The sequence below is a fragment of the Melozone crissalis genome, unplaced genomic scaffold, assembly GCF_028551555.1.
Source record: "Melozone crissalis strain CALT ecotype California unplaced genomic scaffold, PUWL_Pcris_2 ptg000039l_1, whole genome shotgun sequence".
Taxonomy (NCBI): Eukaryota; Metazoa; Chordata; class Aves; order Passeriformes; family Passerellidae; genus Melozone; species Melozone crissalis.
The window spans coordinates 1,433,711-1,450,806 of NW_026535817.1; the positions used below are offsets into that span (position 1 = coordinate 1,433,711).

The 17,096-nt window shown below is 46.1% G+C and overlaps 1 protein-coding gene across 5 annotated transcripts in view; it reads right to left on the reverse strand.

The window, feature by feature from the left end:
- Window positions 1-17,096, reverse strand: part of ANKRD17 (ankyrin repeat domain 17) — a 68,070-nt gene that overhangs the window by 37,389 nt on the left and 13,585 nt on the right. For 4 of the 5 annotated variants that reach the window (XM_054283761.1, XM_054283759.1, XM_054283760.1 and 1 more), the window contains exon 1: window positions 14,938-15,002. The exons of the other annotated variant lie outside the window; for it this stretch is intronic. In XM_054283761.1, the coding sequence (XP_054139736.1) occupies window positions 14,938-14,970 (33 nt within the window). In that variant the 5' untranslated portion in view covers window positions 14,971-15,002. Of the gene's footprint in view, window positions 1-14,937; window positions 15,003-17,096 lie in introns of those variants that run through there. 5 annotated transcript variants of the gene reach the window in all.

A 17,096-nucleotide genomic window follows, 5' to 3' on the forward strand; every position in this document is an offset into this window, starting at 1 on the left:
ACCAGCACAGATCCCACTGTGGAACCCAAGCCTCCACGTCATTTCACACAGATGTAAACTAAGGTCAAAGAATCAACTTCCTCTCAGAGGGTCCCGCACAGGAAGAAGACACAACAAAACCCCAAGTAATGACACACACATAAAAACTCCAAACAAACAAATAACAACTCTCTGGCATTAAGGACTTGAAGAAAAGCTTTGGGTTATCTACTGATTTCAAATTTGCTGCTTTTAAGGCTAAACATGGATTAGCATCTTACTAATTTTACACCAGGCCAGGGAGGGAGGGAGAGGGGAACATACATCCCACCTACAAACAACTGTCCCTACACACAATCTCCTCCCAGGAGGAAAAAACACAGTACCCAACACTAAGCAGCTCCTCTAGAACCACACCATCCACTAAGGCACCAAGCTAGGCAAAGTCCCAAAATGAGTATACAGTGCCTAAATTAACATTGCATGTTTGAACAACAGCAACTCCAGCCTTACTCCCAGAAGGACCTGCCACCAGTTCCATTACCTGAGAGCTTTAAAATGAACTGAGCTCTACCAGAATGAAATCACCACTCAAACAATCCCTTTAGGAACCAGGCAGAAAACACTTGGTTTCCAGCACCCACCAGCCTCACTGCAAATGCCACAAGCTCCATTTTTCATCCACTGAATCAGTACATGGCTCTGCTCATTTACAGAGCATCTCTAGCATTTGGGTATCACTGAGTTACGGTTTTCCTAAATGACATCTTTGCTGTAAGAACAACCCTGAAGCATTGAGAAAAGGCTGTAAAAAGCAATGTTCTCCTTCCCATCTCAGGTTCCCTGTCTGATTCCAAGAGTCCATTTTGCTGACCCCATTCCCTGCTCCTTCTCCTTCAGCCCATCCTGCATGCCCCCAGCACTGATGTGCTCCTGCCTTCCAGGACTGACTCGGAGCAAGCTGGGTAAATCCTGTGTAAACTACAAAACTCTGTCTGAACTACAAAAGCTAAAATCACCTCTGTTACGTGCCATGTGGAGGCAGAGCAGCAACGAGTGTCCCAAATGGCACAACTGGGCACTCAGTGTCACTAGCCAGCCCAAAGCCTTGCTCAGAAGAACCTGAGTGGCACCTTGGGACAAACACCCAGTGCCATCTCCCTGGAAGCTGCCTTTAGCCATCTGTGAGATGCAGGGTCTGCTGACAGGCTCAGAGCATCAGTGCAGAGCTCCTGAGGCAGCACCAAGGCAGCAGAGCACTGCAGTGAAGGTCTGGCAGCCAGGCTGCACAGCAGCTCTGCACGGCTGGGAGACAGCCAGTCAGGCTCATTAACCTAACAGGATCTACTTTTTAAGCTTCAGTGTTTTTAAGCACCACAATATAAAACAGCAGCACCTGAAACTGCATTTGGATAAACCACACCAGCTCAGACAAGTATTAAAAGACAAAAAAATTCCACCTCTCAGGAAAAAATCTTTTTGCTTATTTTTGGGGCTGGCCCCTATTTTCCACATACTTCATGTCTCAGCTTTCCTGAGTGAGGACTTTTGTCTTCTATTAGGCAAGGAAAAAAATTTAGAACTTGCTAAATTCTTACCTTGGCATTTGGGCCTTTGGTGTTTGACACCCAGAGGGTACCAAACAAATCCTAAGAGGACCAGAGCAAAGCCCTTCAGGAGCACTTTAAGGACAAGGAACAGCCAGCGGCCATTACCAGGCAGCAAACTGTACCCCCTAAGACAAACCTTACCTGACACCCCTTTAGGATAAGTTCTTTGTGAGGCACTTACTGCCAGCTAGCAAGCACTTCAACAGTTGATTTTTTCCAAGCTCCAAAACTTTCGGAGAGTAGCAGGTTTTTAAAAACAACAATAAATTTAGCAAGAATTGTCAACTCTGTTTGGTGTTGCAAAGCCACCTTCAGAGCAAAGCCACAACTATGACCAGGTCATGCTTAGTCCTACTCTGCTGACTTCAGCCCCACTTCTCTGCTTGAAGAGCAAGGAAGTTTCAGATTCTTTCCTTACTCAGCTAAAAATGACTCCCTTCCAGTGAGCAATTTTAATCCTGATTTCCAGGAGGAACTCCTCATGCCTGACCTACACCCACACTGCTTTCCCTGGTGCTCCAGCAACTCTCGTCCAAGATAATCTCAGCTTTCCCTCCAGAACCATTTCAGCGCTCACACCTCTCACACTGCACTGAAAAACAATTTATCTATCTATCTATCTACACTTCATACATTACTGAGCATTTCTGGACAGCGTATTTTCCACTGTTCACTTCAGGCCTACACTTGAAGTCTGTTTCACACAGAAATAGCAATGTTTATACTATTACCTTGCAAGGGGAACACACAGAGGAAATAAACCCCCACTCTCAGAGCAAGAACAAAGTCCAGCTCTGACTAATAACAGGCTAGGTTCACTTTGCAAGACACTGCTAGGGCTTTTTCATGCCTTATATCTAACCATTTGATGCACATCAAGGGATTCATGAGGCAGGAGTGAATAAAAACAAAGCAAGGATCATTTGAAATGTGACAAACTGGGCCAAGTATTTCGAGCACCAATTTTTCACTTTGGGATCCAAAACACACTATTTAAATTGGCAACCCAAAACCCCTGCAAATTGCAAGATACAACATCCCATACTGCAGCAAGAACTTCATGTTTGCTCTCCCCCACCCTGCTACCTTTCAGCCTTCAGAATATCACCTCTGATGCTTTCAAAATACACGAGCCCATCGCAGTGTCAGGACAGCTTACTGGAAAAAATACTGGGATTTGAAACATCAAGACAGAGAAATGAACTTACACGTGTCTCCAAACACAACAGTGAGAATGGATTTTGACTTTCACAAACTAGCTACTGAGGCCAAGTACAGGGTTCTGCCTTTTCACCTACATGTTTTCAGGTAAAACCACCACTTAGAAACACAGGTTTCAAGGCCCTTTGCAGATCTTCACAACATTAATAATGCATTATAGAAAAAATTCCATCCAAGGCTTTACTGAAGCCAAGGCTCTGGCAGTGCCTGTCATTTCTATGGGTCAAACCCTCAATACCATCCCATTTGGATGACATATCCCTGAAGTGTAAGTGATGGTTTTCTAGCTCCTTACACAAGACACCATTTTATTAGATAGAGATCAGCTCCTGGTCACTGCAAAGGAAAGCAGACACAGAAGCCAAGTGCAGCAGATGATCAAGTGCCCACTCCATTTCAGCTGCAGATTTTGTGTGTTTTCCTCAGATGTATTTCCTAAGAGGAGCAAGCTGTGTGATTCTCACTTGCCCTACCCTGCTACTACAGCAGCGCTGCCAGCACAGACACGTCTGACAGCAGCACCCCTTCCCTGCACGGTGAGGATTGCTCCCCCTGATGTGGGACACACAATCACATCCCTTGTCTTCTCAACGTGCACCGACCCTCCCCAAACCAAAATGCCTCCATCAGCACAAATCCCATGGCTGGCAGATCTGGAACATCTCAACAGTGTCTTCTTTCATTTTATTCCTTTGACTGTACTCTGCATTTCTCTCGCTGCTGCCACAAAAATGGAAAGGGGGAGAGGAGAGGGAGGTGAGAGGAGCAGCCTGCTGCTGAAATGGCATAACACAGTCCCCAGGACTGGCACCAGCCGAGTCTCTGCTGCAGGGACACCTGCATTAGGACTGCAGTGTGCTTCTGATGACGAGACAGGTGCTGAGGTATTCACAGGAAAATTCCCTCCTCTCCTCCGCACGCTGCATTCCCAGCAGCATACACAGCAATAAAAACACAGGGACAGGCGTGCTGAAAGCTGGAGCTATGAGAGGGTTGTGAAACTGCAAGGAATAATATTCTTTTTCCATTTCAAACCCTCATTCCAAGCACTTGGCATACTTCCACATGAAGCAAATTCATGCATTAACTGGTATTCAGCTGCAACCGTTCATGCGAGAAAAAATTCATGCCCGTGCAAAAATAGCAACACCTCGTCTCACTATCATTTTAACTTCCCTGCCCAAATTTCACATTTATGTGGGGGAAAAACACACATTTTAATCTCTGACATGAATAACAAGATATAAACATCACTATAAAAAAGCCACTGAAACACACACTCATGCCTCTGAAAGCTGAGCTTCAGACAACACTGTTACATCAACAATATAAAGCTGCCACATTTTCAATCCAAGCCCTCAACACAAGTTCGCACCTTCACTCTCCTCCCAGCTCTCCCTCAACCTGAACTTCTGACAGAAACCCCTTCTTTTGGAGCAGCTTTCAAAGAACTGACCTCAGAAGCAAAGCTTTGACAGTGTAAGCATAACTCCTATGTATCACTGGGGATGTGGTGGTCTGCATCAGAGCCACAGACAAACAGCAGCACTTGTAATAAAGGTTCTTCCCATGCCATTGCAGAACCAAAATGGAAACCAAACCCTGCAAAAGACCCAACAGCTGAGGGGTACTAAAGGGACAGCTTGAGCCTATGCAGGCATTTTTTGCCACCCTGAGCAAGTCACCTCTCAAGTCTTCCTCACTGTCACACCTATTTAGCAGAGACCAAGTAAAGGAGAAGAAGATGGTACCACTGAGCTTCCCAGAATCACCCTCTTTGCCAAAATCCCCAAATGTCACACCTGAACAACTGCAGCCCCCTAAGACTCTCCCACAAGTACCTGAGGTAAGCACCACCTAAGCTACTTAACAAATTACTTACAGGGCCACTCAAACCAGAGCTGCCTCACCACAGCCCTGAAAAGCTTACAGGGGTTACGTTCCCTCTGACCCCCCAGACTGTGCCACAGGCTTAGTAACAAAAGCTACAGAAATAGCATTTTGGAGTTTTCCTGAAGGACAGCTCAAGGACTCTAAATTTCCTTGGACAAGCACATCCTGAGGATCATCACCAGACTCGGAAAGATCCTTAAATATGACACAGCCAGCTCGGATGCAGTCAGTAGCAAGAAGTGAGCAAGGCAAAGAACACAAGCAGCACAGGACAATGTAGTTCTGCAGGAGGTGCTACATGAAGTTGTTTTGACTTGGTCAATTCAGTAATTAAAACCTGGGAAGCACACGAAGCATGACTCTGCTCTGAACAGAAGATTTTAGCCCTCCACCTGAAGCACAGCTCACTGGCAGCAGCAGCAGCATCTGCAGACAACCTGGGCACCGCTGAGAAAGGACTGGAGTCCTGCTGTGCACCATTACATCCTATTCCTCACTGCCCTACTTTCAAGGGACTAATTATTCTCTTAAGCCTTGTTTAAGGAAGGTGAGCTCCCAAGAAAGAGAAAATCCTCCTCTAACAGTTAATCACGTTCCTTTTCCACCGGAGTCACCTTTTGCCTTGACTGTCCAAGGATAGATTGGGCTAATTCTCAATACAAGACACTCCTAAGCATGCCATGAAGCACCTTGTTACACTGACAGAACCACAGGGACTGGCTTGGATCCTTGAAGCATCTTCCTTTAAAATGACAGCTAAGGAAAAGGTGAAGATCTAAAAGAAACCCCAAAACCCTCAGCTCTCAAAAACACAAATGCATTGTTTCAATCTTATCTCTACAAGAGTCAAGGTTCAAATCCCAAAGATAATTTATTATCTTTATCACTGATTAACTTGAGGGGGCTTTTCCACATGTTACTTGCCTGCAGAGTCTTCAAGGAGAAGTACCTTGAGCCCTCTTCTCACAGCTCAATAAGCAGCCATTTCTATGTCACACTCAGACTTTGCTGCACCAGACCTCAACCCTTCACTCATCTTTTGAAAAGGGAGTTTAGCTTTGCACAACTCAAGGTGGAACAACTTCTCACAAACACTTCTTCTGGAATATTTCCCCCATTCCATTTTCCCGGCCTCATGCACTGTGTCCAAGTTTCAGCTCAGAACTGTGCACACCCATCCATTTCCAGCTGAAACAAGTTGTTTTTCTAAGGATTGGAGCTCAGCACAGCTGAACAATGGAAACACGACATCCCAGCTCCTAAGTGGACAAAGCCAGCAGCAACAAAGCTCTGGGCAGACTGAGCTGTGGGCCTTGCCTTCACCCACATTTCCTACCAGCACAGCTGAAGTGTGTCCATGCAGGAGCAGCTCTCTCCCATCTGAGCACACCATCCTTCCTTGCAGTGCAGCCAGCCCTCGGATCAAAGCAGCTCCCCTAGAGCCCATGCCAAGCAAGCTGCTGAACCCAGCAACCATGCAGATCCAGAGGAAAAAGAGGACAGGCATTTACAGGTCATCATGCCAGTCACAGGCAAGACCACCCTCCTACCCCTCCAGCAGAATCATCTATGGCCATCCAAAATCAGTTCCCCAAAAGGAAGCCTCTGCACGGTGAGTTTTCCCTGACAAAGCATGCTGCATTTTTAAGGTTAAGAAGAGACAAACCACGGACTTTTCCAGTCTTCAACAATAAATGCTCTAAATTTTTACACTGAATGTGCCAGAAAGCATTTCTCAGCCAGCACAGACCTTCAGCAACCAGCCTAGTCAGCTTGGCTGCATTCCTCCTGCATCCACAAGTGACTACAGCAGAAGTACAGCAGCTACAATTCCCATAAGGAGCTTACTCCTGGTTCCTAACTGTTGTCAGATGTCTTATTTCTGTCTGTTTCCCAATTCTGATCCTAAAGTCAAACTCATAGTCAAAAGAGAGGACAGCTCACATGCTCATTTACACCACAAAGCTTCCAAACAGAAGACAGATCTCCATTCCATGGAAATCTGACAGCAGACAAGCTATCAAGTCAACACTATTTCACTTCAACAGTATCAGAAGGCAAGTCAGTAATCCATGTTTGTCCACATTTCATCTCCACACACAGATATTGAGATAAACAGACTGGTCAGACCACAGGACAAGAGAAACAACGGGAGCAGAAATAAAGGATCTGGTATCTTGTATCATGAAGTTATTCTGATTCCTAATGTCCTCTCCTATGGACTCAAACACTGCATCCTAAAAATCTCTAAGGAACCCCTTGCCCTCCCCACACCTTCCAAGGTAACAGCTCTGTTTTCTCCTGGGATGAGGCCTCCCTACAGCATTGGCAGAAACCACCACCAGCACCCACCTGTGCAGGACCAATTTACTACTCAAACTGGATTTAGGGTGCACACAAACCTGATGCTTCAGGGAATTCCCCTTCCCAACCACAAAGCCATTCAGTTACCAGCAAAACTAAGAAAAAACAGCTTCACTGCTTCATGGACAAGTAAATTTTATTTTTGTAGTAGCTCTTTGGACATTTTCTCATGCCCAAAAATCACCTGGAGAGCTTTCTCTACAAGAGCTGTCACCCAACACTGTGGTGTCTCAAAGCTTTAACAACCCCTGTACAACATCAAGTTAACATCAAGCAAGAAGCAAACACACACCCACTGTTTTTCAGCCACTGAAAGGATGATATACCAATCCCAGGATAAGAAAACGGCATTTTGCAGTAGGAGCACAGTGGGTTGATGCAGACCTGGAAATGAACTGTGGCAAAAAATATTGTCACCCAAGGCACTCACATGCCCTGTCTGTCCCCTCCATGGCAGCAGACTGCCTCCCTGCCTGTGCTCAGGCAAACTAAGATCTACTTGGGAGGAAAAGACATGTCAGTGGCAGACATCCATCTCTCCCAGCACTGCAAGGAAGAAAAGCTGTTCTCCTCCCACTCCAGTCTGCCTGCTTTGCCCACAATGTATAACCCACGCTCCCCCCAGAACCGTGTTTCTCCCCCACAAGACAACACTGCGGGTTAAAAGCCCTCAAATACAATACTGAAAGCACACCCAGGCAGCATTTCTTCCTCCTTGTTCCTGCAAAAAGAAAATCCTCTCAGAGTCTCAGTTCTGATCACTCCTGCACACTCCCTGCCATGGCCCTTTCAGGCACCAGGTCCACAGTCACCCGTAGGACACACAAATGTATTCAACCATTCACTGTGGCCACTGAGCATAAAGCACAGCGAGCAAGTGGCCTCAACTGCACAGCACCAGTTGGGTTTCAAACAGAAATAGTTTTAAGCTGCCCACATGTTTTCTTACACAAATTTGGCAGGCAATCTTTCCCTTCTGTAAGTGGTTTTGGTCGGCTGCTCCTCACAACAGCAAGTGCTCTGCTCTGAAGGATGAGGCAGCAGAAGGGAAGGAGGACATGTGGAGGAGGGACAAGATGAACACACAAACAGCTACTCTGTTCCAGTCCAGCTCAGAATTCCCTTTGGCATGAATGAAACACTGACGTGAGCATGGGTTCCTCACAGCAATACAGCATCTACTGCTGAGCAGATAGATTAAAAAATAAAAAAAAATGGCAGGAATGCAAGAACAAATTTTTTCATCAAGCAACACATGTAGCTTGGCTTAGTCAGAGCTTTCCTGCGCCATCATCAAAGCAATTAGGAGCAGCACTTCACTGAAAGGACACCCTAGGAGAGGACTACCCCTCTCTTCACAGTCTTAATGCCAAACGCAATTCCAAGGTCTGAAAAAGCCAAAGAAATGTGGTTTCTTTGCCCCACAACTCATCTTACTTGCCACCAGGCTCCTTATCTCAAGCCATGCTACGCTAGGTGACTGATGGACAGGAGGTGTAGACTCTAATCCACATCAGAAACAAAAAATACAACACAACATGGCAGAAATTATTGCTACCAGAAGGACTGAGATTTCAAATATCTAATAATAAAAAAAGATGTTGCAGACATGTGCATTTTGCTTGCAGCCTCCCCAGAGCTTAAGTGAAACTGTGAAAGCTTCCAGTGTATGAAGGTTTAGCCACCATTTCCCTCACCTTCACTTCCCAAGCCAGGAAACAGCAAAGACACCAGCAAAGCTGCTGCTGCCTGAAACTCACCATCACAGCAGAACCTGGAGATCAAACCCTACCTAAGATTCAGTTTATGGCAAACTACAGAAATCCCTTTTTTCTCCCTGTGCCCATGACTTCCATCAGAACTAGCTTTTATCCTGCCTCCACAACTTCTGCAGCCCACATCCAATTTAACCATCAGGACTGGGGAGGGGATAGGAGAAACCAGAGGTCCTTAGAGGACATCTACATTTCTTCATGTAATTATCTTGCTGAAATAATTATTGATATTAAAAAGTGCTGTTATCCCTCATCATGCAGCATAACCAAGTTCACATAATAAGTAGAGACATTAATAATGTTAACCAAATATAGTTTGGGAAGATATGACTAGTTAGGTCAAGAGCTTTGAAATTACTTCAAGTTATTCCAGTTTCATTCATCTGTATTTACTCCTGTCCTATAAAGTCAAATGAAGACATGGCTGTGCCACTGTCCCAAACCACCAACCACACTCACACACACAAAAAATGAACCCAACAAAGGAGTGAAATGAACCAGCTGAACTGTAATGCAGATTTCCTTCCCTTTTTTGGCATTTACAAGGCAAGTATTTTTTTCAATGAAGGAACATGTATGGCCTAGTTCACCAATCTTCTCTTACGATGAGAAGTGAAAGGATAAAGTTACAGCAGGAGACAGCTGGATTCAGTATCTGATTAGAATTCCTATTGTTACTGCCTGGGGAACTGAGCACAGAAGGAATTATTTCTAATAATTTCAACTCATTTGGTTAAAATTCTGACAAGCTTGACAGTCCCTGAATTCTTCCTTCAATACAAACTACTGTTAGGCATATCTAATAAATGAGTTACAATTTTTTTTGCTCTATTTGGCACACCCAACTGAAAGCTGCAGCATGTTGAAAGGTTTGAACAGTTTCTAACATATGGTGAATGAACAGACTTGTGAAGGTAGTTAAAGCAAGACACAAGTATGACTAAGTCCAAATATATCTATTTTTCCCATCTTATCAAAAAGAGGTTCTATTTAAAAAAAGTAAATCTCTGTTTAAGGGCAAAGACAACAAGTTGAAGTGGAGTCTTGGCTTTTCAGTGTTTGCTTCCCATGTTAGATATAAACATCACGTGCCAATTTCCTTGCAGTCAACACAATTTTCATTTCTAGTCTCTCTTTAATGCTTCCCATCACATCTGTTCCATGAAGATATTTAATGTTATTTATTCCATATTTACATGGCCATTAAGTGACACAGAACCACTATTTATACCAGCCAGTTCCCTGGATTTCCTTCTTGCAGGATTCTGATGCCAAGGCAGTGCAACAGGTTGTTTGGAGTGTGGGTTTCAGCTTTAGAGCACGTGACTTCCTATCAGTCAACACAGCCAGCAAATTCCAGGGAGGCAAAGATCTGAAGAGATTTCAGGCACATGCAGAAAAAAAAGTAACAAGCACCTTGGCCATGGAAACAACCTCCTTAAACATGTCTATGAACATTTAAAGACAGGATTTATGAAGAGGTGGGAAAAACCAGAAAAAATCTAAATAAATCCATCTGTCTGAAATATCCCTCTCAATTCTCTCACTGGTTTTTGATTAAGGACTTCATTTGAAGAGCCTGGGTCCAAAGAGACCTTGGCTGATCAACTGATCCCATCTGCTTGTCAAGTCCTTGGCTAAGACTTCCCAGCTTCGAAGACCCTCACTGGCAGACAACCATGGAATGATACTGATCTTTTAAATAGTTACCCTGTATGAAGTCAGTTACTTACAGGTTTCTCACACAAAAATTGCATTTTCATATTACAGTTACTGAAAGAGATACAGCAATAAAGTATAAACAACAAGAACAGCTTCAAATTATACCATTAAGTCTGTAACCTCTCCCTGCAAGTCAAGAAGAAACAGGTTAAGACTCAGAGGAATTCTATCCATGAGATTTTCTGTCCCATTTGGGGCTGGGACTAGATGTGGCCCAGACTCAGTAATGGTGCCTCAATGGAAGGGTTACTACAGCAGGGCTCCAACTTCCTTGGAAATAAGGCATAGAGAGCCTGTCCTGACAGCCCATGAACAACTGCAACAACTCTGCTGGATTTCCAGCTGCACTTCAGAGGGAAACCTTCTGACTCCCTTCCAACTCAGGAGATTCTATGACTGAAATCACCAGGAAATACTGAAGCACACAGCAGCCAACACCAACTTCATATGGGGAATCTCTTTTTAAAGACAAGAAAACAGGTAAAAAGTGAACCAGACAAGATTACTAAGAGAAACTGTGAGAAAGATAACAGGGAAAGGATTAGCCTGTTTAAGAGCTGGAACATGGGAAAGCTACAAATGCCCCAACACTGCAATATAATGCTGATTTTAATCTTCAGACCGAGAGACTACAATGTTTATAAATATTAAAAGACTTGGCCTGGTAAAGAAAAGAAAAATTGCTTTGCAGAGGCCTCCCTGACCTCAGAAGGTGCAGTGCAGACACGACTCTGCTGCTGAGTGTTTGCTGTCCCTCCCAGCAGTTCCATGGAGCACCTGTGTGCTCAGGCAGGGCAGTCCCTGCTCTGTGTAAATCCTGGGCTCACACCTGAACTGCTCTGCTGTCCTCACTGTGCTTCAGCCACACAATCCCAGGCCTAACACCTGATCCTTTCCTATCACCTCACCTCCCACCTGCACCACTGGCAGCCACATACAAAGCAGCATCTTGGGCACTACTAAATTATCCCCATGACTCCAGTAGGAAGTCAAATAAAAAAAACCCTTCTGCAGTCAGGAAACACTCCCAATATCACAGTAACAAAGAAAGTTTTTCTCACAGTGATTTTTAGTTTCAGTTCAAAGCAGGTGGAAGATATCCACCTTAAGCTTGAAAGATGAAGGACACAAAACACTGAGTAAGGACAGAGCAAGTCCCACGTGCGGGCCTGTGCTAGAGCCCAGCCTGTCTCCCTAAAGCCAAGCACAAATGAGCTTTCAAAGGACCTGAAGGTCAGAGCACATGGCTGCTGCTCTTGAGAAAGTCTCAAATCAACACAGGGAAACAAAAATTTACCTCTCCACTGTCATAAGCTTCCTAAGTGCATTTCTGAGCCATGAGCCTCACAACACAGACCACACAGTCATCTGTCAGCACTGAACCTCCCATTCTCCCACCCAAGTCCTGATCTTGACTAATCCAAGCACCAAACCACAACTACAGGTGTTCACCATACCAAGCTCTGCTGTCATGTGGCCGGTGCAAGCCAAACCTGAAAGCCACCCAGAAAGCCTCGTGTCAGTGAAGGCCCACACCAACAAACACACATGGTGAGGACACAGGAGCCAGAGCACCGGGTGAGAACTGCAGGGTAACCCCTCAGTGCTGCCCTTGGATCCACCTGCATGCCCACACAAAGCCTTCCATGCCACATTCGAGTGACAGGGCTGAGACAATGCCATCCTCAGCTGAGAGCAGCAAAGCCAGCTCCACCAGGGCACCACCTGCACCTTCTTCCAAGGTGGCCTGAGCACAGGGCAGCCAGGACGCTGTGGGAAATCCTCTGGGCTGACAGCCACGGCTGCCTGCAGCTGCTGAAGACTTATTTCTGTTTTAGCACTCACAAGTGATTCTGGCCCCAGAGGCAGCCCTTGCAGGAAGGACCTCTAACACCATCTACCTCAGTCTCTGTGGCAACTGAACACAACTAGCACACTACAGCAAACACCTTTGTTCTGGTTTTAAATTATAAGCAGCTTAGAGGGAGAACGTTCTTCAAGATTTTATGAAGAGGCAAGGCCTGATGATCACTCCAAACTGAACCAAATACTAAGCAGCACCAATTATTTTCAGAACAACAGAGATGACAGATCTGCTGCCCAAGCAAGAGCAGTTCTCTCCATCTCCACACTGCTGCCTTTGAATGAGCACCAGAAACTGCTCCATGGGAGAAAAACAAAAAAGTCCTGAAATGGGAAAATAAGACACTCACTGTAAACACTGTTGGAAGTTACAACAGACACAAGTTTGGAGGGAATTATAAATTGTACTTCAGAACATGGTTTCCAGAGCTAAGAAACCATCAACAGACTGCACTGGTACCAGAGTACCTGGGAGATTCATCAACTGACTCAGCCACACCTCACACACCCCTAAAGCCAGGCAGGCCATGCCTGACTCCTGAGGGTGTTTTTTACCTGGATCCAGCTGGTGTTGAGAACAGGAAGTGAATGTGTGACCAAACTGTCAAAAAGAAAAGCCACCACATCCCACTGGGAAGCAAGATGTAATTGCTCATTTCACACAAGTCCAAATTCTGTTATAGTGACAAAATTAACTTCCCAACTGCCTCTCCAAACTGGACTATTGATAAGCACCATGTACCTAATTAATCTGACATACTACAAAACTGCATATGGCAACTGTGGTTAAAATAAAGAACAAAAAAAAAAGGAAAAGCTTTCAGTATGCAATGAGGCAAGTGAAGTACTGAAATATTTATTTGATGGCACAAAGCCCAGTTCACAATTGCTCTTCCTACCTCCCCACACAAACCCAGCCACACACACAGATATTGGTGAAAATGTCTTGCTCATATACCTGTGCCAGTTTATTCAGCACAAAGTAACAGCTGAGTTAATATTCTGGATGTAATTATGTTAAACAGTTCCAAAGTCCACACAGAAGTTAACAGCAGTACTCCTATTGATCAAAAATTTTAGGGTAACCTAAGTGCAGCTACCACAGGAAAAAGCCTACAGGAGAAGCACTGTGGAAGCATTGTTTTGTCAGAATTCTGACAGCAGCTAATAAGGCTGTGGCTTCTCGTTACAATAAAGAACACATGCAAATATTCTGACAAGTCATTTGGCCATGTTTTTGCTTGCAAAACCTGAAAAACCACAGGAACAAGAAATAGGTATTTATGAAATGGTTTGGAATATCATCTCACTCCAGCCCCCTGCTGTGGGCAGGGACACCTTCCACTGTCCCAGGTTGCTCCAGGCCCTGTTCAACCTGGCCTTGCACACTTAGAGGGATCCAGGGGCAGCCACAGCTTCTCTGGGCAACCTGGGCCAGGGAACATTTCCTTGAACAATTACAGCAAATATAACCTGTAATACAGACCTGCTTCACTCTATGACTTCTTGGCTGGCCTCTCCATTTGGCTGAAAGGTTACTTCCAGCCCACCCTCACAGGAAGAGATTATGCCATTTATTTCATAATAAATTACTGCTGCAGAGGGAGATCTACTTCTGTAGAGGAAGCAAGAACAGGCTACATTTAGACAACTGGAAATGCAGTAAGAGGAATTATATACTGCAACAAACGTGCCTGTCTGCTCTGCTGAGACCCCACCTTGAGTCCTGCCTCCAGCTCTGGGGTCCCCAGCGCAGGAAGGACATGGAGCTGCTGGAGAGACTCCAGAGGAGGCCACCAAGGTGATCACAGGGATGGAGCCTCTTTGCTATGAAGAAAGGCTGAGAGAATTGGGATTGTTCACCTTGGAAGAAAAAGGCTTCAGGGTGACCCAATTGTGGCCTTCCAGCACCTTAAGGGAACTTGCAGGAAAAAGGAGGAGAGACTACTTACAAGAGTGTGTAGTGACAGCACAAGGGGGAATGGCTTTGAATTGACTGAGAGTAGATTTAGGTATCAGGAAGAAATCCTTCCCTGTGAGGGTGCTGAGGCCCTGGCACAGGCTGCCCACAGAAGCTGTGGCTGCCCCTGGATCCCTGGAAGTGCCCAAGGCCAGGCTGGACAGGGCCTGGAGCAGCCTGGGACAGTGGGAGGCGTCCCTGCCCACGGCACAGAGCTGGAATGGGATGATCCTCAGGGTCCCTTCCAACCCAAGCTATTCTGTGATTCCACGATTCTATGAAACGGAAACACTGGCAACAAAGATTAAGAGAGAGAGAGAGAGAGAGAGAGAGTTATGGCAGGCAGTGGCTGAAATCCCCGCTAATGTGACCGCAATGTCACCGCCGGGGCTGCGCGTCCCGCACCCCTCCCGCCGGGGGGGCAGCGCCGCTGCCCGGCCCCGTCCGCCCCGGCCCCACCGAGCGCCGCAGCCCCAACGGCCGGGCCCGGGGTGCCGGCCCCGCGGCCCCCCGCCATCCCCGGGCCCCTTTGTTCGCGGCCCGGCCGTACCTCCAGGATGTCCTCCAGCACGTACGCCTCCATCGCGGCCGCCCGCGCCCCGCCTCACCGCGCCGCCGCCATGCCCCGCCGCCCCCTCCCTCACGGCCGGGCCCCCCCCGCCGGCGGCACGGGAACAGGAAATGGACCGTTCCACCCCGTGCGCGCCCGGCGCCTACCACCGCGTGCGGGGGGGGGCTGCGCGCCGCTCCCCAACGCCCGCGCCGCGGGGACGGACACACCGAGCAATTGAACGGAAAAAAACCGAGCAGAAGCAGCTCGTTTTTATACGTCCCGTGGATCATTTCACCTCCTTCCCCGCCGCGAACTCGCAGAAGCCTCAGCCCTTGGGTTAGGCAGATCCGTGCCATGCCACATTTGTTTCTGTGCTGTGACCTGGCTTCCCATTAGACCAGACCCTCCCGGAGCTCTTGCAGTGCTGCTCCATGAGCTGCCCGCATCCCTCCCTCCTCCGGCCAGCAGCAATTGCAGAAACTGGCTGTGACACCGGGAGAAAAAGGTGCTGACCGCACGGAGCAAGGTTACACCTCTTCCACAACGCAGCTTTGAGAAACATCATCATCTACCCGCCCAGATGAGCACCCACTTCTTACCTACACACGTCTCTGCCTAACCCAAACCATCAAATGGGTCAAAAGATAATATCTTACCTATTCCACAACCCCAGATGACAGTGAGACCAGTTCTGTACGCAGCAGGTCAAAATCACTGAGCAATCATATCTGCAGCGCTCAAAATAACTCATTTTCCAGTTCAAAACATCCAGCATAATAAATCTCGTCAACCCCCCAAAAATCTCCTCTCTCATGATGTCATTTCAGCAGAGCACAAAGGAGTCCAATGGCCGAAAGAATTAAATTCCCATTTTTACTTGAAGAAACACTCATAGTAATCACTTAGTTAAACTATCTTTTCCCAAAAAATACTAATTGCCAAAAACACTTGCCTAACAGCAAGAATATTCTCACCTGGATTTAAAAAGCTGGCCAGACTGGCTAGTAACATCACAAAGAGAAATTCCAGTTGATCATTATCAATTTTAGGCGTAGCTGCGTTCTTCCATTTCAAAATGTTATTTAACCACCAAAAATGGGAATTACATCCTACTCGCTTATTACAAAGCCCCTCATTTCCCAAAAACTCAACACCTGCTCAGGCTGTCCAGTTTTCCACTCTTTTTCCACTCATTTTCCACTTCAGAGAACAGCCCAGATTCTACAGTTTTACTGAGAACTAATTCAAGGAAGACCCACAGAACAATATTTCACTGTTCCTCTGGAGTCATGCTTTTAGGGTGGCATTTCCAACATCCCCAGCAGCCCCTTGCAACTGTTCCAATGTACATGAAATCCAGCAATAATGCACAAACATTAGCCCAAGTACAAAGCTGTCCCTGACAGCTTGAAGGATTTCTTTGTATATATATAAAAAAAAGGAAAAAACCAGCCACCACCTCCCACATAACACTGATGTCTCCAAAGACAAGTTATTCAGTCTTCTGAGTCTCAGAAAGAATTAACAGATACCTTATATCACACCAAAAAAAAAAAAAGAAAAAAAAAAGAAAAAAAAAGAAAAAAAAGAAAAAAAAAAAAGAAAAAAGCTTAAAGCACACAACTTAGCACAGAGCTAGAGACACTTCACACATGACACCACTGAAAACATTTTCAATTGCAAAGGCAGCATTACACAGGAACAAAAGCAGCTGTCTGCTCCACACAGGGCAAACTGCACAGTATGGGCTCCCCACATGGACCCACAAATCAAGCACCAGATTTTCAGGACAAGAAGGAACACCAATCACCTTCAGAGCTGAACCATTTCCCCTTCTGCTGGGCAAACTGCAGAGCTCTGCCTGCAACAGCATCGCAAACTGTGACAAACCTACCTAAAAGAACCGTTCAGAGCTTCCCTTACACCATGAGATGGGAGAACTCTACATGTGAGCTGTCTGAAAAACCTTCCTGGCACTAAAAGCAAGTCACCCTCAACATTTGTTCAAGGGCAGCAAACCAAACATTCCAAATTTCACACTCAGAACCTCAATACCCAATCCTTCCTCCTCTCCCCTGGCCCACCTGAATCTGCAGCTCTCTGGTGCTGGCTTAGAAAGAAGCACTTGCTTGCAAAATGAGATCTCACACTTTCTT